Source organism: Carcharhinus amblyrhynchos, chromosome 13, assembly GCF_965287045.1.
Source record: "Carcharhinus amblyrhynchos chromosome 13, sCarAmb.v2.hapA, whole genome shotgun sequence".
NCBI classification, from domain to species: Eukaryota; Metazoa; Chordata; class Chondrichthyes; order Carcharhiniformes; family Carcharhinidae; genus Carcharhinus; species Carcharhinus amblyrhynchos.
The window spans coordinates 71,983,141-72,008,870 of NC_137336.1; the positions used below are offsets into that span (position 1 = coordinate 71,983,141).

At 49.7% G+C, this 25,730-nt stretch overlaps 1 protein-coding gene across 1 annotated transcript; it reads left to right on the plus strand.

Annotated features, from left to right (window-relative positions):
- The first annotated feature begins 1,419 nt into the window (after positions 1 to 1,419).
- Positions 1,420 to 25,698, plus strand: igsf8 (immunoglobulin superfamily, member 8). Its single transcript, XM_080201170.1, has 6 exons — positions 1,420 to 1,499; positions 9,517 to 9,891; positions 15,821 to 16,249; positions 23,965 to 24,366; positions 25,305 to 25,448; positions 25,587 to 25,698. Exons 1-5 carry the CDS (start codon positions 1,445 to 1,447, stop codon positions 25,418 to 25,420), a joined length of 1,377 nt encoding a protein of 458 aa, XP_080057296.1. The 5' UTR covers positions 1,420 to 1,444; the 3' UTR covers positions 25,421 to 25,448; positions 25,587 to 25,698.
- The last annotated feature ends 32 nt before the right edge of the window (positions 25,699 to 25,730 follow it).

Genomic DNA, 25,730 nt, shown 5'->3' on the forward strand with positions numbered 1-25,730 from the left:
GAAAAATATGTATGTGTACAAGTCCACAGGGCAAGATTCCTGGCTTGGGTGACTGTGAGAAGTCTGTACATTTTCCCCATGTCTGCATGGGTTTCCTTCAGGTGTTCCAGTTTCCTCCCACACTCTGAACATGTGCAGCTTAGGTGGATTGGCCATTCTCCTCAGTGTCCCTGGACAAGCACCAGAGTGTGGCAACAAAGGGATGTTCAGAGTAACTTCATGGCAATGTTAATACAAGTTGACTTCTGATACTAATGAATAAATTTTATTTTACTTTCTTTTTACTGACCCTCTGACAGTGCAGCACTACCTCACACTGACCTTCTGACAGTGCAGCGTTCCCTCAGTACTGACCCTCTGACAGTGCAGCACTCCCTCAGTACTGACCCTCTGACAGTGCAGCACTCCCTCAGTACTGACCCTCTGACAGTGCAGCACTCCCTCAGTACTGACCCTCTGACAGTGCAGCACTCCCTCAGTACTGACTCTCTGACAGTGCGGCACTCCCTCAGTACTGATCGTCTGACAGTGCAGCACTCCCTCAGTACTGACCCTCTGACAGCGCAGCGCTCCCTCAGTACTGACCCTCTGACAGTGCAGCACTCCCTCAGTACTGACCCTCTGACAGTGCAGCACTCCCTCAGTACTGACCCTCTGACAGTGCAGCACTCCCTCAGTACTGACCCTCTGACAGTGCAGCACTCCCTCAGTACTGACCCTCTGACAGTGCAGCACTCCCTCAGTACTGACCCTCTGACAGTGCAGCACTCCCTCAGTACTGACCCTCTGACAGTGCAGCACTCCCTCAGTACTGACCCTCTGACAGTGCAGCACTCCCTCAGTACTGACCCTCTGACAGTGCAGCACTCCCTCAGTACTGACCCTCTGACAGTGCAGCACTCCCTCAGTACTGACCCTCTGACAGTGCAGCACTCCCTCAGTACTGACCCTCTGACAGTGCAGCACTCCCTCAGTACTGACCCTCTGACAGTGCAGCACTCCCTCAGTACTGACCCTCTGACAGTGCAGCACTCCCTCAGTACTGACCCTCTGACAGTGCAGCACTCCCTCAGTACTGACCCTCTGACAGTGCAGCACTCCCTCAGTACTGACCCTCTGACAGTGCAGCACTCCCTCAGTACTGACCCTCTGACAGTGCAGCACTCCCTCAGTACTGACCCTCTGACAGTGCAGCACTCCCTCAGTACTGACCCTCTGACAGTGCTTCTGTGAAGCAATGTATGGTTGTGTCTTGGAGAATTGGCGAGTGTGTGCCTGTAAGGAGTAGGTGAGGGAGTGTGAGGGATGGCTTCATGAGGGAGGAGTTGTGGCGAGGGGAGGGCCTGATCAGCTCCTGCCCCTTTCCTGGATTGGGTTTTGACATCGGACCGTGTTTGCTACTGATCTCTAGCTGTTTGGCTTTGACACACTGCCACCTGCAGCCATGCAGAGTCCACACAGAGAACACAGCATATTTCTCATCCTGGTTTTCATTATCGGTAAGTGGATTTATGAGGCCTCTACTTTATATAATATTGATGTGAGAAATGATTGAGAGGGAGGAAGAGATGCAGAGACAGAGGGATAGGTAGAGGCACAGAGAGAGGGAGAGATAGACACATAGAAAGGGAGGGAGAGATAAAGGCAGAGAGATGGAGTGACGGAGGGAGAGATGCAGACACACAGAGAGATGGAGGGAGAGAGAGATAGAGGCGCAGAGAGATTGAGGTGGATATTGAGGTACAGAGACAGAGTGGGGAACAGACACTCAGAGAGATAGTGAGAGGGAAGGAGAGATAGAGGCACAGAGAAAGAGGGAGAGTCAGAGACACAGAGAGCTAGGGAGAGGGTGGTACCAACAGACAGTTGAAAGTGAGAGAGAGATCAAGAAAGGCAAAGACAGCTTGATGGTGAGCAAGGATGTGAGGGAGGGAGAGTGCAACGATCGAGTGATGGAGAGACAGAGGGGCAGAGATAGCAGACTGATGTGAAGTGAAGGGAAACAGCGAGAGAGAGAGAGAGAGCGACAGAGATACGGAGAGAGGGAGGAACAGAGAGAGATTCAGACAGACAGCGATATTGTAATTGGGAGTGGGAGAGATGACAGATTGAGAACAGAAGGGATGCAGTTATTGTGTGATTGAGTAATAAGGGGTCCACCTAATTGTGGTGTGACTGTTCCAGTGTGGAAGAGGGAGTGTTGTCTGTGGGGAGAGGATTACACTGGGGAGCTTGCAGCCTCCCCTGGGTAATCAGACACTCCGCCATGCCCTGACATTGCAGGAAACGTCACTCATCCCTTCCCTTCGATCCCCCTCCCCTCTGATCCCCCTCCCCTCCCAATCCTCTTCCCTCAAATTCCCCTTCCCTCCAATCCCCCTCCACTCTGATCCCCCTTCCCTCCGATCCCCCTTCCCTCCAATCCCCCTCCCTCCAATCTCCCTCCCCTCCGATCCCTTTCCCTCCCCTCCCCCTCTCCCCTGATCCCCCTCCCCCTCCAATCCCCTCCCCTCCGATCCCCTCCCCTCTGATCCCCCTCCCTCCGACCCCCTTCCCTCTGATCTCCTCCCCTCCGATCCCCCTCCCTTCCGATCCCCCTCTCCTCTGATCTCCCTTCCCCTCCAATCCTCCTCCCCTCTGACCCCCCTGCATGCCAATCTCCTTTTCCTCCGATCCTCCTCCTCTCTGATTCCCTCTCCCCTGCGATCCCTCTCCCCTCCAGTCCTCCTCCTCTCCAATCCTCCTCCCCTCTAATACCCATTCCCTCAATTCTCTGCCCAATGCCCAACTCTCAGGCTCTCCTCTCTCCAAACCCCATGTTTGAGCGCGTGCCAAAGTATGACTGTGTGTGTCAGATCACATGTCTCTCTGTGTGAATTGTGTGTTTCGTGTATGTGAGTGTCAGTGTCTGGATGTGTGAGTATGTCTCTGAGTGTGTGAGAATGTGTGTGTGTGTGTGTGTGTGTGTGTGTGTGTGTGGGGGGGGGGGGTGGTGTGTATGCCTCTGAGAGTGCATGACAATCATAGAAATTATAGAAATCTACAGTAGAGAAGGGCCATTCAACCCATCAAGTCTACTCCAACAATAATCTCACTCAGACCCTATCCCTGTAACCCCACAAATTTATCCTGCTAACCCCTCTAACCTATGCATCCCGGGTCACTAAGGGGCAATTCAGCATCACCAATGCACCTAACCTTCACACCTTTGGATTGTGTGTGTCTGTATGTATGTATGTCTGAGTCTATGTGTGTGTGTGTGAGTGTCTGGGTGTGTTTGAGTGACCGTGTATGTGTATCTCTGAGTGTGTGTCTATGTGTGTGAGCGTGTGTATGTCTCTGAGTACGTATGTGCATGTCTATCTCTGAGTATGTGTGTTTATGTTTGAGTGTGTGTGTGTGTGTATGTCTCTGAGGATGTGTGTGTGCATGTCTGTGTGTGTGTGTGTATGTCTCTTAGTGTGTGTGTGTGTATGTCTCTGAGTGTGTGTGTGTGTGTGTGTCTGTGTGTGTATGTCTCTGAGTGTGTGTGTGTGTGTGTGTGTATGTCTCTGAGTGTGTGTGTGTGTCTCTGAGTGTGTGTATGTGTGTGTGTCTCTGAGTGTGTGTGTATGTCTCTGAGTGTGTGTATGTGCGTGTGTCTCTGAGTGTGTGTGTGTGTGTGTGTGTGTGTCTGAGTGTGTGTATGTGTGTGTGCCTCTGAGTACGTGTGTATGTCTCTGAGTGTGTGTATGTGTGTGTGTCTCTGAGTGTGTGTGTGTCTGAGTGTGTGTATGTGTGTGTGCCTCTGAGTATGTGTGTATGTCTCTGAGTGTGTGTATGTGTGTGTGTCTCTGAGTGTGTGTGTATGTCTCTGAGTGTGTGTATGTGTGTGTGTCTCTGAGTGTGTGTGTATGTCTCTGAGTGTGTGTATGTGTGTGTGCCTCTGAGTACGTGTGTATGTCTCTGAGTGTGTGTATGTGTGTGTGTCTCTGAGTGTGTGTGTGTGTCTCTGAATGTGTGTATGTGCGTGTGTCTCTGAGTGTGTGTGTGTCTGAGTGTGTGTATGTGTGTGTGCCTCTGAGTATGTGTGTATGTCTCTGAGTGTGTGTATGTGTGTGTGTCTCTGAGTGTGTGTGTATGTCTCTGAGTGTGTGTATGTGTGTGTGTCTCTGAGTGTGTGTGTATGTCTCTGAGTGTGTGTATGTGTGTGTGCCTCTGAGTACGTGTGTATGTCTCTGAGTGTGTGTATGTGTGTGTGTCTCTGAGTGTGTGTGTGTGTCTCTGAGTGTGTGTATGTGTGTGTGTCTCTGAGTGTGTGTGTATATGTCTCTGATTGTGTGTGTACGTCTCTGAGTGTGTGTGTCTCTGAGTGTGTGTATGTCTCTGAGTGTGTGTGTATGTCTGAGTGTGTGTGTGTGTTTCTGAGTGTGTGTGTATGTCTCTGAGTGTGTGTGTCTCTGAGTGTGTGTATGTCTCTGAGTGTGTGTGTATGTCTGAGTGTGTATGTGTGTGTGTATGTCTCTGAGTGTGTGTGTCTCTGAGTGTGTGTATGTCTCTGAGTGTGTGTGTATGTCTGAGTGTGTGTGTGTGTTTCTGAGTGTGTGTGTATGTCTCTGAGTGTGTGTGTCTCTGAGTGTGTGTATGTCTCTGAGTGTGTGTGTCTCTGAGTGTGTGTATGTCTCTGAGTGTGTGTGTATGTCTGAGTGTGTGTGTGTGTTTCTGAGTGTGTGTGTATGTCTCTGAGTGTGTCTGTGTGAGATGAAGAGTGTCAGGCTGATTCTATTTTGATGGCTTTACTCCAGGGAACTGGGACAATCAAAACAACATTAATAACAGATGGCGAGTGACTCATCGCCCTCATTACCCGAATCTGAACAGCGTGCATTTGACATCGATTATACAACAGCCTTCAATAGTGTAGATTTATAAAGCTCCCTCTACACTGACCCCATCAAACACTCCCAGGACAGGTACAGCGCGGGGTTAGATACAGAGTAAAGCTCCCTCTACACTGTCCCCATCAAACACTCCCAGGACAGGTACAGCGTAGGGTTAGATACAGAGTAAAGCTCCCTCTACACTGTCCCCATCAAATACTCCCAGGACAAGTACAGCACGGGGTTAGATACAGAGTAAATCTCCCTCTACACTGACCCCATCAAACACTCCCAGGACAGGTACAGCGCGGGGTTAGATACAGAGTAAAGCTCCCTCTACACTGTCCCCATCAAACACTCCCAGGACAGGTACAGCGTAGGGTTAGATACAGAGTAAAGCTCCCTCTACACTGTCCCCATCAAACACTCCCAGGACAGGTACAGCACGGGGGTTAGATACAGAGTAAAGCTCCCTCTACACTGTCCCCATCAAACACTCCCAGGACAGGTACAGCATGGGGTTAGATACAGAGTAAATCTCCCTCTACACTGTCCCCATCAAACACTCCCAGGACAGGTACAGCACGGGGTTAGATACAGAGTAAATCTCCCTCTACACTGTCCCCATTAAACACTCCCAGGACAGGTACAGCACGGTGTTAGATACAGAGTAAAGCTCCCTCTACACTGTCCCCATCAAACACTCCCAGGACAGGTACAGCACGGGGTTAGATACAGAGTAAATCTCCCTCTACACTGTCCCCATCAAACACTCCCAGGACAGGTACAGCGCGGGGTTAGATACAGAGTAAAGCTCCCTCTACACTGTCCCCATCAAACACTCCCAGGACAGGTACAGTACAGGGTTAGATACAGAGTAAAGCTCCCTCTACACTGTCCCCATCAAACACTCCCAGGACAGGTACAGCACGGGGTTACATACAGAGTAAATCTCCCTCTACACCGTCCCCATCAAACACTCCCAGGACAGGTACAGCACGGGGTTAGATACAGAGTAAATCTCCCTCTACACTGTCCCCATCAAACACTCCCAGGACAGGTACAGCGCGGGGTTAGATACAGAGTAAAGCTCCCTCTACACTGTCCCCATCAAACACTCCCAGGACAGGTACAGTACAGGGTTAGATACAGAGTAAAGCTCCCTCTACACTGTCCCCATCAAACACTCCCAGGACAGGTACAGCACGGGGTTACATACAGAGTAAATCTCCCTCTACACCGTCCCCATCAAACACTCCCAGGACAGGTACAGCAAGGGGTTAGATACAGAGTAAATCTCCCTCTACACTGTCTCCATCAAACACTCCCAGGACAGGTACAGCACAGGGTTAGATACAGAGTAAATCTCCCTCTACACCGTCCCCATCAAACACTCCCAGGACAGGTACAGCACGGGGTTAGATACAGAGTAAATCTCCCTCTACACTGTCCCCATCAAACACTCCCAGGACAGGTACAGCGCGGGGTTAGATACAGAGTAAAGCTCCCTCTACACTGTCCCCATCAAACACTCCCAGGACAGGTACAGTACAGGGTTAGATACAGAGTAAAGCTCCCTCTACACTGTCCCCATCAAACACTCCCAGGACAGGTACAGCACGGGGTTACATACAGAGTAAATCTCCCTCTACACCGTCCCCATCAAACACTCCCAGGACAGGTACAGCAAGGGGTTAGATACAGAGTAAATCTCCCTCTACACTGTCTCCATCAAACACTCCCAGGACAGGTACAGCACAGGGTTAGATACAGAGTAAATCTCCCTCTACACTGTCCCCATCAAACACTCCCAGGATAGGTACAGCAAGGGGTTAGATACAGAGTTAATGTGACTAAAAAAGCAGTTGGCCTGAAGATTGGGGGCTTTTTGAAATTCAATAAAGGGAAAGTAGGAAAACAAAATAGAAAGTGAAATAGATTAAGCTTGCCAAAGCCATAAAAACAGGCTGTGCGGCAGACAGTAATGATTAGTCAGACAAATGTGGGCCCATTACAGAGAGAACAGAGATTTTATTATGGTGAATAAGAAAACTGCTGAGTAACATTCATGCCAGGCAATGACCATCTGCAACAAGAGAGGACCTAACCATCTCCCCTTTACTTTCAATGGTGTAACCATCGCTGAATCCCTCACTATCAGCATCCTTGGCCAGAAACTGAACTGCATCAGCCATATAAATGTATGGCTACCAGAGCAGGTCAGAGGCTGGGTAACCTGTAGTGAGTATCTCACCTCCTGATTCCCCAACTCCTGTTCACCATCTACAGGGCATAAGTCAGGAATGTGATGGAATTACATAGAACATAGAACATTATAGCGCAGAACAGTTGCGCCGATGTTGCGCCGACCAGTTAAAAAGCAATGACCCTCTAACCTAAACCAACATGACGCTGCGGCTCCTAAATTCAATCCCCCTACCAATAAACGCCAAGACACCGTATGCCTTCCTAACAACCCTATCCACTTGATTCCCAACTTTCAGGGATCTATGTACACATACACCTAGATCCCTCTGCTCGTCCACACTATTCAGAGTCCTACCGTTAGCCCTATACTCGACACATCTGTTATTCCTGCCAAAGTGAGTTACCTCACACTTTTCCGCATTAAACTCCATCCGCCACCTCTCGGCCCAGCTCTGCAACTTGTCCAAGTCTCCCTGTAAACTATGACACCCCTCCTCACTTACTCCCAACTTGTCTGGATGAGTGCAGCTCCAACAATACTCAAAAGTTCAACACCGTCCTGGCAAAACAGGCCCCTGATTTGTTATCCTACCCACAAACATTCACTCCCTCTATCGCTGACACCCAGTGACAGCCGTGTGTACCATCTACAAGGTGCACTGCAGCAACTCACCAAGGTTCCTTAGGCAGCACCTTCCAAACCCACCACCACTTCCATCTAGAAGAACAAGAGCTGTAAGTACCTGAGAACACCACCACTTGGAGGTTCCTCTTCAAGTCACTCACCACCCTGACTCGAAAATGTATCCTTCACTGTCGCTGGGTCAAAATTCCCTCCCTAACAGCACTGTGAGTGTACCTACACCTCAGACACTGCATGTTCAAGAAGGCAGCTCACCATCACCTTCTCTAAGGGCAAACGGAGTCATATAGTTTTACAGGATGGGAAGAGGCCCTTCAGCCCATTATGGCCTGTGCTGGCTCGCACAGGGATGTACAGTGCAGCCCAGATCTCTTGATTAAATTTTAAAAAAAAACAACCAAAACTGTCTTCATGGAGGGAGATATGAGAAAAGTCCCTAAAATACTGCAAAACCAAGGAACTGGTGGGAATGAGGAACTGAGAGAACTTAGTATTCAAAACAAAATGTAGTGCTGGAGAAACTAATGGGGCTGAAAGTTGGTAAATCTCCTGACGATCTACGTCCCCGTTGAAAGAGGCGGGTGTTGGTTCCCGCAGATTGGAAGGTGGCCTAAGTCACCTTGATATTTAACTAGGGGGGGAAGTGAAAATGACAGACCTAGCATCAGGAGTAGGGAAAATGTGTGAGAATCTATTCCGAGAGAAATGACAACTTGGCCCTTAAAAAAATAACGGTAGGAGTGGGGCAGGGTCATCATGGACTTATGGAAGGGAAATTGTGTTTGGAAAACACCATGGGTGTTTTTTGAGGATGTAACAAGCAGAATCGATCAGGGGAAGCAGTGGGTGTGGTGCATTTGGAGTTTCAGAAGACTTTTGCTAAGATTCCATCTCATCCCCACCCCCCAGGAAATCAGGAAACAAATACTAAAGCTCTCTCCATGGTTTTACTGTTCCCTCATGTCTGCTGCACTTTTCCTTCTAAATTGTAGTGCTTGTGGGTTTGCTGCCTAAGGAACCGCGGTGAGTTCCTGCGACGCAACTCGTAAAGCTTTAGTAAGACCAAATGTGGAGTATTGAGTTTACTTGTGGCCTCTTTCCCCAAGGAAACCCCTTTGCTGTGAACTGGGCTGACTCCCCCCTCCTTCCCACCACCACATAACCTGCACTTCAGGCAGCACCCCCCTACTCCTGCAAGTTCTGACACCCCTGCCTCTGAACCCAGGTCCCCAACCCCCTCCCCCCATGAGATATTAAGAACGTAAGAAATAGGAGCAGGAGTAGGCCATCTAGCCCTTCGAGCCTGCCCCGCCATTCAATAAGATCATGGCTGATCTGAAGTGGATCAGTTCCACTTACCCGCTTTCTCCCCATAACCCTTAATTCCCCTGTCTATCAGAAATCTGTCTATATACTATAAAATGTCTATATTAAAAGACTGTTTCCCTTCTGTTTAGGAAATATAGGGCTGAGGGTGGGGGTCACTGTTTCCCGATAAGGGAATGGCTATTTTGGACTGAGATGTCCCTTCACTTGGAAGGTTTGTGAACTTTGGAGTTCTCTGCCCCAAAGTTGTGGATGTTCAGTTGCTGAATAGATACAAGACTGAGAGCTTTTAGTTGCTTGAGAGAGCAGAGGGAACTGGGAAGTGGGCGTGAAGGCAGAGCTAAGGCAGATGATCGGCCGCAAGCTGTCAAGCGTGGGGTGGGCCAAGAACGATGGGCCGAAAGGCCTCCACCAGCTCCCATTCGTTAGGCCTGAGAGGATTTCTCTCTGCCAATCCGTGCAATCTTTTCATTCCCACAGGAATATCGAGTCTCCGGCTAGTTCGTGTCCCCAGGGGGCCTCTTTACAGGGTCGAGGGGACCCACGCTATCATCCCTTGCAATGTGACAGATGACAAGGACAGCGGTGAACTGGACTTTTGGTGGTCAGTCTTCAAACCGAAGACCGCCATCGCCTCAGCCGCGGTGATCAGCTCCCAGGATCCGGAGTACCCCGATTCAACCTATGGGCCCCGCGTGAGGGCAAAAGAGATCTACCTCCAGAAACTCTCCCGTAACTCCATTCAGTTGCATATTTCCAACCTTCGGAAGGACGACGAGGGAGACTATGAGTGCAGGGTGGCCATCAACAACAGAATGAACCTGGCCTCACCCAATGCCAAGGTGGAGCTGAAAGGTTGGCACGGGAAACTGGGTGGCAAGTGAATTGGGTCCATTGGATTGTGGGAGTGAATGGGAAGAGATTTGGGTCCATTGGGATTGTGTACAGTGGGAGTGAATGGGAAGGGGTTTGGGTCCATTGGGATTGTGTACAGTGGGAGTGAATGGGAATGGGTTTGGGTCCATTGGGATTATGTACAGTGGGAGTGAATGGGAAGGGGTTTGGGTCCATTGGGATTGTGTACAGTGGGAGTGAATGGGAAGGGGTTTGGGTCCATTGGGATTGTATACAGTGGGAATGAATGGGAAGGGGTTTGGGTCCATTGGGATTGTGTACAGTGGGAATGAATGGGAAGGAGTTTGGATCCATTGGGATTGTGTACAGTGGGGGTGAATGGGAAGGGGTTTGGGTCCATTGGGATTGTATACAGTGGGAGTGAATGGGAAGGGGTTTGGATCCATTGGGATTGTGTACAGTGGGAGTGAATGGGAAGGGGTTTGGATCCATTGGGATTGTGTACAGTGGGAGTGAATGGGAAGGGGTTTGGATCCATTGGGATTGTGTACAGTGGGAGTGAACGGGAAGGGGTTTGGGTCCATTGGGATTGTGTACAGTGGGGGTGAATGGGAAGGGGTTTGGGTCCATTGGGATTGTGTACAGTGGGAGTGAATGGGAAGGGGTTTGGATCCATTGGGATTATGTACAGTGGGGGTGAATGGGAAGGGGTTTGGATCCATTGGGATTGTGTACAGTGGGGGTGAATGGGAAGGCTTTTGGCTCCATTGGGATTGTATACAGTGGGAATGAATGGGAAGGTGTTTGGGTCCATTGGGATTGTGTACAGTGGGAGTGAATGGGAAGGGGTTTGGGTCCATTGGGATTGTGTACAGTGGGAGTGAATGGGAAGGGGTTTGGATCCATTGGGATTGTGTACAGTGGGAGTGAATGGGAAGGGTTTGGATCCATTGGGATTGTGTACAGTGGGAGTGAATGGGAAGGGGTTTGGATCCATTGGGATTGTGTACAGTGGGGGTGAATGGGAAGGGGTTTTGGTCTATTGGGATTGTGTACAGTGGGGGTGAATGGGAAGGGGTTTGGATCCATTGGGATTGTGTACAGTGGGAGTGAATGGGAAGGGTTTGGATCCATTGGGATTGTGTACAGTGGGAGTGAATGGGAAGGGGTTTGGATCCATTGGGATTGTGTACAGTGGGGGTGAATGGGAAGGGGTTTTGGTCTATTGGGATTGTGTACAGTGGGAGTGAATGGGAAGGGGTTTGGATCCATTGGGATTGTGTACAGTGGGGGTGAATGGGAAGGGGTTTGGATCCATTGGGATTGTGTACAGTGGGGGTGAATGGGAAGGGGTTTGGGTCCATTGGGATTGTGTACAGTGGGAGTGAATGGGAAGGGGTTTGGGTCCATGGGATTGTGTACAGTGGGAGTGAATGGGAAGGGGTTTGGGTCCATTGGGATTGTGCACAGTGGGAGTGAATGGGAAGGGGTTTGGATCCATTGGGATTGTGTACAGTGGGGGTGAATGGGAAGGGGTTTTGGTCTATTGGGATTGTGTACAGTGGGAGTGAATGGGAAGGGGTTTGGATCCATTGGGATTGTGTACAGTGGGAATGAATGGGAAGGGGTTTGGGTCCATGGGATTGTGTACAGTGGGAATGAATGGGAAGGGGTTTGGATCCATTGGGATTGTGTACAGTGGGGGTGAATGGGAAGGGGTTTGGATCCATTGGGATTGTGTACAGTGGGGGTGAATGGGAAGGGGTTTGGATCCATTGGGATTGTGTACAGTGGGAATGGATGGGGAATGACCATAGAAACATGCATAGAACATAGAAGCAGAAGTAGGCCATTTGGTCCCTCGAGCCTGCTCTGCCATTCATTATGATCATGGCTGATCATCAAATTTAATACCATGATCCTGCCTTCACCCAATACCCACTGATCCCTTTCGCCCCAAGAGCTATATCTAATTCTTTCTTCAAATTACACAATGTTTTGGTCTCAACTAAATTCTGTGATAATGAATTCCACCCATTCACCACCGCCTGGTTGAAGAAATTTCTCCCCACCTCAGTTCTGAAAGGTTATCCATTGTCCTCAAACTATGACCCCTAAATATAGACTCTTCCACTATTGAGAACATTCTTTCTGAATCTATCCTGTCTAATCATTTTATAATTTTATAAATTTCTATGATATCCTCTCTCAATCTTCTAAACTCCAGTGAATATAATCCTAACTGACTTAGTCTCTCCTCAAATGACAGACCAGGAATGAGCCTGGTAAACCTTCGCTGTACTCCCTCTATAGCAAGGACATCCTTCCTCAGATAAGGAGACTAGAACTGCACACAATATTTCAGGTGTGGCCTCACCAATGCCCTACACAATTGCAGCAAAACATCCCTATCCCTATACACAAATCCTCTGTCTATGAAGGCCAATATGCCATTTGCCTTCTTTACTACCTACTGTACCTTTTAGCGACTGATGCACAGCAATGTTTCACTGAGTATCCACCTTTCTCAATTTACACCCTTCCTATTATTGCTAACAAAGTGGACGACCTCACATTTATTCACATTATTTAGCCTCTGCCATGCAAATGCCCACACACTCAGCCTGTCCAAATCAGGCTGAAACATCCCTGCATCCTCCTCACAACTCACTCTCCCACCAACTTCGTAACATCTGCAGATTTGGAGATAACACGTACAGTTCTCTCTTCCAAATCATTAATACCTAATGTGAACAGTTGGGGTCCTAGCACAGGTCCCAGCAGAACACTATTAGTCACTGACTGCCAATCAGAAAAAGATCCATTTATGCCAAGTCTTTGTCTCCAATCTGCTCACCAGCTTTCTAACCATCTCAAGACATTACCTGCAACCCCCTGTGCTTTAACTTTATGTACTAGTCTATTATATGAGACCTTGCCAAAAGCCTTTTGAAAGCCTAAATAAACCACATCCACTGGCTCTCCTCGATCAATTCTATTTCTTACATCCTCAAAAAATTCCAATAGATTTGTGAAAGCATGATTTCCCTTTTGTAAATCCATGTTGATTTTGTCTCTTTATACCACTGCCTCCAAATGCTAAGCTATAAAATCCTCGATAATGGACTCTAGCAACTTCCCCAGTACAGACGTTAGGCTCACTGGACTGTAGTTCCCTGTTTTCTCTCTATCTCCTTTTTTACCTTACCTATCCTCCAATCTGTAGGAACTATTCCAGAGCCCAAAGAATTTTGGAAAATAATGACCAACTATTTCCAGGGCCATTTCCTGAAGTACTCTGGGATGAAGATTATCAGGACCTGGAGATTTATCCACCTTCAGTCCCATCAATCTCCCCAAAACTCCACTAATGCTGATTTCCTTCAGCTCCTCACTAAAACATGTTTCTCTCAGCACTTCTGGTACATTATTCATGTCTTCCTTTGTGAAGACTGAAGCAAAGTACGGGTTTAATTCCTCAGCCATTGATTTGTTCCCCGTTATGAATTTCTCTGTTCCTGACTGTAACAGACTTAAATTCACTTTTGTCAATCCTTTTCTCTTTACGTACCTACAGGAACTTTTACAGTCAGTTTTTACATTCCCCACTAGCTTACTTTCATACTTTTTTTCCCTTCCTAATCAATCTCGGTCCTCCTTTGCTGAATTTTAAACTGCTCCCAGTCCTCAGGTCCATTGTTTTTTTCCTCACCCATTTGTATGCTTCTTCCTTGAATCTGATACTATCTCTAATTTCCTTTGTAAGTCATAGTTACGTTGCAGTTCCTTTACCACTCTTGCACCAAATAGGGATAAACAACTTTTGGAGTTCACCTATTCATTCCTTAAATGCCAGCCATTGCCCATCCATTTCCCTTCCTGTGGGAAATGTTTCCCAGTCCATCATAGCCAATTCATGCCTCATACCCTCAGTTACCTTTATTGTGACTCAGAATGAACTACCTCAATATCCACCTGGACAAAGATTATGACTTAAGGTCCCTTTCTGCACTGTATGTCTCTGACTCCACACCATTCTGAAGAGGGAGAGTGAACAGCCAGTCATCGCGGTTGGGGATTGTCTCTTTATAGACTGCCAACTAATCAAAGAACAAACAAAGAACAAAGAACAACACAGCACAGGAAACAGGCCCTTCGGCCCAACGAGCCCGCGCTGCCATTTTAACATTGTGCTTTTCCTTCTCCACCCTTGACCCATGTCTATGCTTATGGTACCCCCATTAGAAACCAGATTAAGGGGAGAATAATTTAGGGACAATTTGTTACACCAATCAGCCTAAGAGCACATCTTTGGGGTGTGGGAGGAAACCGGAGCACCCGGAGGAAACCCACGCAACCACAGGGAGAATGCGCAAACTCCCACAGACACTGGCCCAAATCCATGTAGCTGCACAGCAAACAGTGATAGTCACTGAGCTGTTGTGGTGCCTATCCTTTCTCATTGCACAGTCCCAGTCCGAGATGGCCTGTACCCTTGTTGGTTTCTCAATATATTGGTCCAGAAAACCATCCCAGATGCACTCCAGAAATGTCTCCTCTGTTGTACTGTGATTCACCCAATCTGTACACAGATTAAAGTCACCCAAAATTTCTTTAACACATGCATCATTCTGTCTAATATTTTTCCCAACATTACCACTATAGTTCTGTCTACCATCCTCACCAATGTATTTTGCCCCTTGGCGTTTCTTAACTCGACACATACAGATTCCATGTCATTTATGCTAATAATTTCCTTAATGTCATACCAATATCTTCTTTAATTAACAATGCAACTCCACCCCCTTTTTGTTTTTGTTCCTCTTTCCAAATAGCCCTCAATCTTTAGTTCCCATTCTTGGTTACCTTGGAGCACGTCTCCATAATCCCAACTTTTACATCTACTTATGCAACTACTTTATCAATTTTATTACAAATGCTCTGAGCGTTCGGGTACAAAATCCTAAGGCTAGTCCTTTTAACATTCCTTGTTCTGTTCCAACCAGCTTTTACAATGTCCTTACCCAACTCTGGTCCTTGATTTCTCTGCCAATCATTTCTCTTCTTTGTTGTCTTTTCCACTTATTATTAATTCCCCCTGCTCTGAATCCTTACATAGGTTCCCAGGCTCCTGCTAACTTAGTTCAAACCCTCCCCAAACACTCTAGCAAATACCACCCACCCCAACTCTCCAAGGACATCAGTCCCCGTCCTGCCCAAGTGTAACCTGTCCAGTTTGAAAGGGATAAGATCATAAGAAATAAAGAAGAACAAAGAACAACACAGCACGGGAAACAGGCCCTTCGGCCCAATGAGCCCGCGCCGCCATTTTAACATTATGAGTGTCCTCCTCTACCCATGACCTTTGTCTACGCCTATTGGGGAAGATTGAGGGAAGACTAATTTAGGGACAATTTGTTACACCAAACAGCCTAAGAGCTCGTTTTTGGGGTGTGGGAGGAAACCGGAGCACCCGGAGAAAACCCACGCAAGCACGGGGAGAATGCACAAACTCCCGCACACACTGGCCCAAATCCATGTATCTGCACAGCCAACAGTGATAGTCACTGAGCTGTCATGTTGCCCGTCAGATGGTCCAGTTTAAGCGTACACTAACGATGTGAAGCACTAGGCAACTCTCGAAACACCCAAGAGCAGCCCTTGCATGACCCACCACCTCCCAGCTAAGATGTAAATAGGAGCAGGAGTAGGCCACCTAACCCTGCCCCACCATTCAATAAAATCATGGCTGATCTGAAGTGGATTTAGGGGCTATTGGGATTGTAACGGTAATATATTGAGACACTGTCCCTCGCTGATTGAGATAGTTTTTATCCTCACTATCTCAATCCGTCTGTTACTCTCTCTGAATACCCATCTTCCTTTCTCTTTCTCTCTCGCTCTTCCTCCTTCTCTCTTTCCCTCACAGTCCTCACGGATACACTACTGCTGGGCGGGCCCTCGGGCGACCCTCCCAGCCTCATTCTGCGTGAGGGGGAGCCACTTGCCCTCCAGTGTCGTGCTGCGTCCCGTACAGCGCTACACACCCACCTCTCGGTCACCTTCAGCCTCAACAGGAGTGGGTCCGGAGAGCGCGAGATGGTTATTGGCATCGGGCGGGACCTGACGGTGCAGAGCCAGGAGCATGGGAGATGCTGGGCCCGGTATGCCCAGGGTCAGATCGGTGTGGAGAAGGTGAAAAGTGACAGCTACCACCTGAGAGTGGACCACGTGAAACCGCAGGATTCAGGTCAGTACGAGTGCACGGCCGCTGAGTGGATCGAAGACCCCGATGGAAGGTGGAAGAAGATTCTAGAAAGGACAATCCTTTTGGCACATGTCTCCGTACGGCCAAATGGTGAGAGAGAGTCTGAGTTTGTCTCTCTAAGGGCCAATATATTAGGATGTGGAAATGACGGAGGGAATGGGATTAGACTGGGTGGGATATTAAAGGGTGCGGGGAGTGAGGGGGAGAGTGGGATTAGATTGGGTGGGATATTAAAAGGTGCGGGGAGTGAGGGGGAGAGTGGGATTAGATTGGGTGGGATATTAAAGGGTGCAGGGAGTGAGGGGGAGAGTGGGATTAGATTGGGTGGGATATTAAAGGGTGCGGGGAGTGAGGGGAGAGTGGGATTAGATTGGGTGGGATATTAAAGGGTGCAGGGAGTGAGGGGGAGAGTGGGATTAGATTGGGTGGGATATTAAAGGGTGCAGGGAGTGAGGGGAGAGTGGGATTAGATTGGGTGGGATATTAAAGGGTGCAGGGAGTGAGGGGAGAGTGGGATTAGATTGGGTGGGATATTAAAGGGTGCGGGGAGTGAGGGGAGAGTGGGATTAGATTGGGTGGGATATTAAAGGGTGCAGGGAGTGAGGGGGAGGGTGGGATTAGATTGGGTGGGATATTAAAGGGTATAGGGAGTGAGGGGAGAGTGGGATTAGACTGGGTGGGATATTAAAGGGTGCAGGGAGTGAGGGGGAGAGTGGGATTAGACTGGGTGGGATATTAAAGGGTATAGGGAGTGAGGGGGAGAGTGGGATTAGACTGGGTGGGATATTAAAGGGCGTGGGGAGTGGGATTAGACTGGGTGGGATATTAAAGGGTGCAGGGAGTGAGGGGAGAGTGGGATTAGTCTGGGTGGGATATTAAAGGGTATAGGGAGTGAGGGGGAGAGTGGGATTAGACTGGGTGGGATATTAAAGGGTGAGGGGAGTGATGAGGGGAGTGGGATAAGACTGGGTGGGATATTAAAGGGTGCAGGGAGTGAGGGGGAGAGTGGGATTAGACTGGGTGGGATATTAAAGAGTGTGTGGAGTGAGGGGGAGAGTGGGATTAGATTGGGTGGGATATTAAAGAGTGTGTGGAGTGAGGGGGAGAGTGGGATTAGATTGGGTGGGATATTAAAGGATGCAGGGAGTGAGGGGAGAGTGGGATTAGATTGGGTGGGATATTAAAGAGTGTGTGGAGTGAGGGGGAGAGTGGGATTAGATTGGGTGGGATATTAAAGGGTGCAGGGAGTGAGGGGAGAGTGGGATTAGACTGGGTGGGATATTAAAGGGTGAGGGGAGTGATGAGGGGAGTGGGATAAGACTGGGTGGGATATTAAAGGGTGCAGGGAGTGAGGGGGAGAGTGGGATTAGACTGGGTGGGATATTAAAGGTTGCAGGGAGTGAGGGGAGAGTGGGATTAGATTGGGTGGGATATTAAAGGGTGCGGGGAGTGAGGGGAGAGTGGGATTAGACTGGGTGGGATATTAAAGGGTGCAGGGAGTGAGGGGAGAGTGGGATTAGACTGGGTGGGATATTAAAGGGTGCAGGGAGTGAGGGGAGAGTGGGATTAGACTGGGTGGGATATTAAAGGGTGCAGGGAGTGAGGGGGAGAGTGGGATTAGACTGGGTGGGATATTAAAGGTTGCAGGGAGTGAGGGGAGAGTGGGATTAGATTGGGTGGGATATTAAAGAGTGTGTGGACTGAGGGGGAGAGTGGGATTAGACTAGGTGGGATATTAAAGGGTGCAGGGAGTGAGGAGGAGAGTGGGATTAGACTGGGTGGGATATTAAAGGGTGAGGGGAGTGATGAGGGGAGTGGGATAAGACTGGGTGGGATATTAAAGGGTGCAGGGAGTGAGGGGGAGAGTGGGATTAGACTGGGTGGGATATTAAAGAGTGTGTGGAGTGAGGGGGAGAGTGGGATTAGATTGGGTGGGATATTAAAGAGTGTGTGGAGTGAGGGGGAGAGTGGGATTAGATTGGGTGGGATATTAAAGGATGCAGGGAGTGAGGGGAGAGTGGGATTAGATTGGGTGGGATATTAAAGAGTGTGTGGAGTGAGGGGGAGAGTGGGATTAGATTGGGTGGGATATTAAAGGGTGCAGGGAGTGAGGGGAGAGTGGGATTAGATTGGGTGGGATATTAAAGAGTGTGTGGAGTGAGGGGGAGAGTGGGATTAGATTGGGTGGGATATTAAAGAGTGTGTGGAGTGAGGGGGAGAGTGGGATTAGAATGGGTGGGATATTAAAGGGTGTGTGGAGTGAGGGGGAGAGCAGGATTAGATTGGGTGGGATATTAAAGGGTGCGGGGAGTGAGGGGAGAGTGGGATTAGACTGGGTGGGATATTAAAGAGTGCAGGGAGTGAGGGGGAGAGTGGGATTAGACTAGGTGGGATATTAAAGGGTGCAGGGAGTGAGGGGGAGAGTGGGATTAGATTGGGTGGGATATTAAAGGGTGCAGGGAGTGAGGGGAGAGTGGGATTAGACTGGGTGGGATATTAAAGAGTGTGTGGAGTGAGGGGGAGAGCGGGATTAGACTGGGTGGGATATTAAAGGGTACAGGGAGTGAGGGGGAGGGTGGGATTAGACTGGGTGGGATATTAAAGGGTGCAGGGAGTGAGGGGAGAGTGGGATTAGATTGGGTGGGATATTAAAGAGTGTGTGGAGTGAGGGGGAGAGTGGGATTAGACTAGGTGGGATATTAAAGGGTGCAGGGAGTGAGGAGGAGAGTGGGATTAGACTGGGTGGGATATTAAAGAGTGTGTGGCGGGAGAGTGGGATTAGACTAGGTGGGATATTAAAGGGTGCAGGGAGTGAGGGGAGAGTGGGATTAGACTGGGTGGGATATTAAAGGGTGCAGGGAGTGAGGGGGAGAGTGGGATTAGACTGGGTGGGATATTAAAGGGTGCAGGGAGTGAGGGGGAGGGTGGGATTAGACTGGGTGGGATATTAAAGGGTGCAGGGAGTGAGGGGGAGAGTGGGATTAGATTGGGTGGGATATTAAAGGGTACAGGGAGTGAGGGGAGAGTGGGATTACATCGGGTGGGATATTAAAGAGTGTGTGGAGTGAGGGGGAGAGTGGGATTAGACTAGGTGGGATATTAAAGGGTGTGTGGAGTGAGGGGGAGAGTGGGATTAGATTGGGTGGGATATTAAAGGGTGCAGGGAGTGAGGGGAGAGTGGGATTAGACTGGGTGGGATATTAAAGAGTGTGTGGAGTGAGGGGGAGAGTGGGATTAGACTGGGTGGGATATTAAAGAGTGTGTGGAGTGAGGGGAGAGTGGGATTAGATTGGGTGGGATATTAAAGGGTGCAGGGAGTGAGGGGGAGGGTGGGATTAGACTGGGTGGGATATTAAAGGGTGCAGGGAGTGAGGGGGAGAGTGGGATTAGATTGGGTGGGATATTAAAGAGTGTGTGGAGTGAGGGGGAGAGTGGGATTAGATTGGGTGGGATATTAAAGGGTACAGGGAGTGAGGGGAGAGTGGGATTAGACTGGGTGGGATATTAAAGGGTATAGGGAGTGAGGGGGAGGGTGGGATTAGATTGGGTGGGATATTAAAGGGTGCAGGGAGTGAGGGGGAGGGTGGGATTAGACTGGGTGGGATATTAAAGAGTGTGTGGAGTGAGGGGAGAGTGGGATTAGATTGGGTGGGATATTAAAGAGTGTGTGGAGTGAGGGGGAGAGTGGGATTAGACTAGGTGGGATATTAAAGGGTGTGTGGAGTGAGGGGGAGAGTGGGATTAGATTGGGTGGGATATTAAAGGGTGCAGGGAGTGAGGGGTGAGTGGGATTAGACTGGGTGGGATATTAAAGAGTGTGTGGAGTGAGGGGGAGAGTGGGATTAGACTGGGTGGGATATTAAAGAGTGTGTGGAGTGAGGGGAGAGTGGGATTAGACTGGGTGGGATATTAAAGGGTGTGGGGAGTGGGATTAGACTGGGTGGGATATTAAAGGGTGTGTGGAGTGAGGGGGAGAGTGGGATTAGATTGGGTGGGATATTAAAGGGTGAGGGGAGTGAGGGGGAGAGTGGGATTAGACTGGGTGGGATATTAAAGGGTGCAGGGAGTGAGGGGGAGAGTGGGATTAGACTGGGTGGGATATTAAAGGGTGCAGGGAGTGAGGGGAGAGTGGGATTAGACTGGGTGGGATATTAAAGGGTGCAGGGAGTGAGGGGGAGAGTGGGATTAGATTGGGTGGGATATTAAAGAGTGTGTGGACTGAGGGGGAGAGTGGGATTAGATTGGGTGGGATATTAAAGGGTACAGGGAGTGAGGGGAGAGTGGGATGAGACTGGGTGGGACATTAAAGGGTATAGGGAGTGAGGGGGAGGGTGGGATTAGATTGGGTGGGATATTAAAGGGTACAGGGAGTGAGGGGAGAGTGGGATTAGACTGGGTGGGATCTTAAAGAGTGTGTGGAGTGAGGGGAGAGTGGGATTTGATTGGGTGGGATATTAAAGAGTGTGTGGAGTGAGGGGGAGAGTGGGATTAGACTGGGTGGGATAGTAAAGGGTGTGTGGGGTGAGGGGGAGAGTGGGATTAGACTGGGTGGGATATTAAAGGGTGTGTGGAGTGAGGGGGAGAGTGGGATTAGATTGGGTGGGATATTAAAGGGTGCAGGGAGTGAGGGGAGAGTGGGATTAGACTGGGTGGGATATTAAAGGGTGCAGGGAGTGAGGGGAGAGTGGGATTAGACTGGGTGGGATATTAAAGAGTGTGTGGAGTGAGGGGAGAGTGGGATTAGACTGGGTGGGATATTAAAGTGTGTGGGGAGTGGGATTAGATTGGGTGGGATATTAAAGGGTGCAGGGAGTGAGGGGAGAGTGGGATTAGACTGGGTGGGATATTAAAGAGTGTGTGGAGTGAGGGGGAGAGTGGGATTAGACTGGGTGGGATATTAAAGAGTGTGTGGAGTGAGGGGGAGAGTGGGATTAGACTAGGTGGGATATTAAAGAGTGTGTGGAGTGAGGGGGAGAGTGGGATTAGACTGGGTGGGATATTAAAGAGTGTGTGGAGTGAGGGGGAGAGTGGGATTAGACTGGGTGGGATATTAAAGAGTGTGTGGAGTGAGGGGAGAGTGGGATTAGACTGGGTGGGATATTAAAGGGTGTGGGGAGTGGGATTAGATTGGGTGGGATATTAAAGGGTGAGGGGAGAGTGGGATTAGTCTGGGTGGGATATTAAAGGGTGCGGGGAGTGAGGGGAGAGTGGGATTAGATTGGGTGGGATATTAAAGAGTGTGGGGAGTGGGGTTAGACTGGGTGGGATATTAAAGGGTGAGGGGAGAGTGGGATTAGACTGGGTGGGATATTAAAGGGTGAGGGGAGAGTGGGATTAGACTGGGTGGGATATTAAAGGGTGAGGGGAGAGTGGGATTAGTCTGGGTGGGATATTAAAGGGTGCGGGGAGTGAGGGGAGAGTGGGATTAGACTGGGTGGGATATTAAAGAGTGTGGGGAGTGGGATTAGACTGGGTGGGATATTAAAGGGTGAGGGGAGAGTGGGATTAGACTGGGTGGGATATTAAAGGGTGAGGGGAGAGTGGGATTAGACTGGGTGGGATATTAACAAAGAACAAAATCAGCCTGGGAAACAGGCCCTTCAGCCCAACGAGCCTGCGCCACCATCTCAACACCACCAGTCCCCCTCTCTACCCATGACCCCTATCTAATGTTTTATGGCCATCCAGATTGAGGGAAACTGATTTAGGGACAATTTATCACCTCCAATCAGCCTAATAGCACATCTTTGGGGTGTGGGAGGAAACCGGAGCACCCGGAGAAAACCCACGCAAGCACGGGGAGAATGCGCAAACTCCCACAGACACCGGCCCAAATCCTTGTGTCTGCACAGCAAACAGTGATAGTCAGTGAGCTGTCGTCTTGCCCAGTATCTGGTCCGGTTTAGGCACACACTAACGACATGAAGCACTAGGCCAATCTCGAACAACCAAGAGCAGCCCAAGTACGACCCATCGTCTGTATGCCCCTCATTGGACACGAGGTGGACCGACTTAAAACCTGTGAATGAAAGAGAAAAAAAAACATTATTATCATACTATACCCATTTACATTACCAGGGACGCCCCAATGCTAATGACCCTTATTTAAAACAATCTCCTATATCCACCCATCTCCAACCCAGTCATGTGGCTGTCTAAGTTATTCTTGAAGGACTCCAGCGTGTTTGCCTCCACCACCTTACTTGGCAGAGCATTCCATACCCCCACTACCCTCTGTGTGAAAAACCTCCCTCTAATATCTGTGTTGTACCTCTCCCCCCTCACCTTAAGTCCATGGTCCCTTGTCTTACGTATCTCTATTATAGGAAATAGCTTACCTCTGTTTACTCTATCTATACCCTTCATAATCTTATATACCTCTATTAGATCCCCCCTCAGTTGGCGTCTTTCAAGGGAAAAGAGAGTGGGATTAGACTGGGTGGGATATTAAAGGGTGTGGGGAGTGGGATTAGATTGGGTGGGATATTAAAGGGCGTGGGGAGTGGGATTAGACTGGGTGGGATATTAAAAGGTGTGGGGAGCGAGTGGGGGAGTGGGATTAGACTGGGTGGGATATTAAAAGGTGTGGGGAGCGAGTGGGGGAGTGGGATTAGACTGGGTGGGATATTAAAGGGTGCGGGGAGTGGGATTAGACTGGGTGGGATATTAAAGGGTGTGAGGAGTGGGATTAGACTGGGTGGGATATTAAAGGGTGTGGGGAGTGGGATTAGACTGGGTGGGATATTAAAGGGTGTGGGGAGTGGGATTAGATTGGGTGGGATATTAAAGGGTGTGGGGAGTGGGATTAGACTGGGTGGGATATTAAAGGGTGTGGGGAGTGGGATTAGACTGGGTGGGATAAGACTGGGTGGGATATTAAAGGGTGTGGGGAGTGGGATTAGACTGGGTGGGATATTAAAGGGTGTGGGGAGTGGGATTAGACTGGGTGGGATATTAAAGGGTGTGGGGAGTGGGATTAGACTGGGTGGGATAAGACTGGGTGGGATATTAAAGGGTGTGGGGAGTGGGATTAGACTAGGTGGGATATTAAAGGGTGTGGGGAGTGGGATTAGACTAGGTGGGATATTAAAGGGTGTGGGGAGTGGGATTAGATTGGGTGGGATATTAAAGGGTGTGGGGAGTGGGATTAGACTAGGTGGGATATTAAAGGGTGTGGGGAGTGGGATTAGACTGGGTGGGATATTAAAGGGTGTGGGGAGTGGGATTAGACTGGGTGGGATATTAAAGGGTGTGGGGAGTGGGATTAGACTGGGTGGGATAAGACTGGGTGGGATATTAAAGGGTGTGGGGAGTGGGATTAGATTGGGTGGGATATTAAAGGGTGTGGGGAGTGGGATTAGACTGGGTGGGATATTAAAGGGTGTGGGGAGTGGGATTAGACTGGGTGGGATATTAAAGGGTGTGGGGAGTGGGATTAGACTGGGTGGGATAAGACTGGGTGGGATATTAAAGGGTGTGGGGAGTGGGATTAGATTGGGTGGGATATTAAAGGGTGTGGGGAGTGGGATTAGACTAGGTGGGATATTAAAGGGTGTGGGGAGTGGGATTAGACTGGGTGGGATATTAAAGGGTGTGGGGAGTGGGATTAGACTGGGTGGGATATTAAAGGGTGTGGGGAGTGGGATTAGATTGGGTGGGATATTAAAGGGTGTGGGGAGTGGGATTAGATTGGGTGGGATATTAAAGGGTGTGGGGAGTGGGATTAGACTGGGTGGGATATTAAAGGGTACAGGGAGTGAGGGATCTTTCTGTGCCTCACGCCTCTGTTCCTTTTCTCACGGCAGATGTGAAACTGGGTGTCGTGGCCTCTGTTGCCCCCTTTACCTATTACCGGGGTGATTCAGTGGATCTGCACTGCAATGTGAGCCTGGGTCAGGAGCAAGAGGGTGCGGAGCTGCTGCTGTCAGTGAGTTGGTGGGGAGAGCAGGAGGACCCCCTGGCACTGGTGGATTACCGGGGTGTGAGTCTGCCCACTGTGCTGCGTGGGCTGACTGCGGCGGGCAGCGAACTCAGCTTGGATCGTCCCTCACCCCTCTGCTTCCGCCTGCGCATTCACAGAGCCAAGAAGGGTGACCAGGGCCTCTACCGCTGTGAAGTCACCTGTCGGGCACACCATCCGGGCACAAGTGGGTACCAGGTAGCGTATGCCCGCTCGGAACCCATCACACTCTTCCTCTACCTGTCAGGTGAGTTTGGAGCACCCACCCCGGCACATGGCTTGTCAGGGACAGGGTGAGGGCGGGGGATGGGTGGGTGTTGGTGAGAGGGTGAGGAATCTCACAGCCTGGGCGGGATGAGCAATGTGTTTGTGTCTATGTGTCTGTGTGTGTCTTTGTGTACGTGTGAGTGTGTGTGTGGGTGTGTCTGTGTGAGAGGGTCTGCGTATGTGTGTGTGTATCTGTGTGTGTGAGATTGAGTGTATGTGCGTGTATGTGTGTCTGTGTCTGCGTGTCTGTGTGTGTGAGTGTCTGTGCGTGTCTTTGTGTATATGTGTGTGAGTCTGTGTTTGTGTGTGCGTGTGTGTGTGTGTGTGTGAGAGTGTCTGCGTGTGTGTGCGAGATTGAGTGTCTATGTGTGTTTATGTGTGTCTGTGTTTCTGTTTGTGTGTGTCTGCCTGTGTGTGTGTGTGTGTGAGTGTGTGTATGTTTGTGTGTGTGTGTCTATGTGTGTGTGTGTATGTGTGTGTGTGTATGTCTGTGTGTATGTGTGTATGTCTGTGTGTGTGTGTGTGTGTGTATGTCTGTGTGTATGTGTGTGTGTGTGTGTGTATGTGTGTGTATGTCTGTGTGTGTGTGTGTGTGTGAGGTGCAGAGGGCCTCGATCTCTGCTGTTTAGGGGGTATAGGTTTGAGGTGTGAGGGACAGGGTTTAGAGGAGATGTACGAGGCAAGTTTTTTACAGAGAGTAGTGGGTGCCTGGAACTCGCTGCGGGGGGTGGTAGGGGAAGCGGATACCACAGTGAGTTTTAAGGGGTATCTTGACAAGTACATGAATAGGATGGGAATAGAGGGGTATGGTCCCTGGGAGGGTAAGGGGCCTCAGTTCAATCTGGCAGCATGGCTGATGCAGGCTTGGTGGGCCGAAGGGCCTGTTCCCGTGCTGTAACCTTTGTTTTAATTTCTCAGCTGCGGATACGCTGGTGATCCCCATGGTGATCGGAGCTGCCATCTCCCTGATTGTCACCATCACCATCATCGCCAGTGTAACCTGCTTCTTCCTGCGGAGACTCGCCAAGAGGTAGAGAGGCGCAGAGGCGAGGATCTCAAAGGGTGAGTGCTTCTCTCTCCACCCCGCCCCCCGCCGGCTCCACCCCGTCCTCAGAGCCGATCAGCCCCCAGCTGCACCAGCACAGCAAGATCCCAGTGTCCCTGCCCTGCTGTGACCTCCTCTCTCTGGTCTCTTCACAGAATCTCTCACTGTTCCGAGAACGGGAATCGGTGGAGACCATACAACGGGATCACAACAGGGAAAACTGAAAATACTGAGCCTCCAGAAACCTAGCTCCCCCCGAGTCCCCAATGCCCGGAGCCCCCGATCTCCCTAATCCCCCT

Bases quoted from the DNA above. Each gene is read 5' to 3' on its own strand.
- igsf8 (XM_080201170.1), top strand. From the start codon at position 1,445: ATGCAGAGTCCACACAGAGAACACAGCATATTTCTCATCCTGGTTTTC. The intron at 1,500-9,516 runs GTAAGTGGATTT...TCATTCCCACAG, and splicing joins CATCCTGGTTTTCATTATCG to GAATATCGAGTCTCCGGCTA. The intron at 9,892-15,820 runs GTTGGCACGGGA...TTTCCCTCACAG, and splicing joins TGCCAAGGTGGAGCTGAAAG to TCCTCACGGATACACTACTG.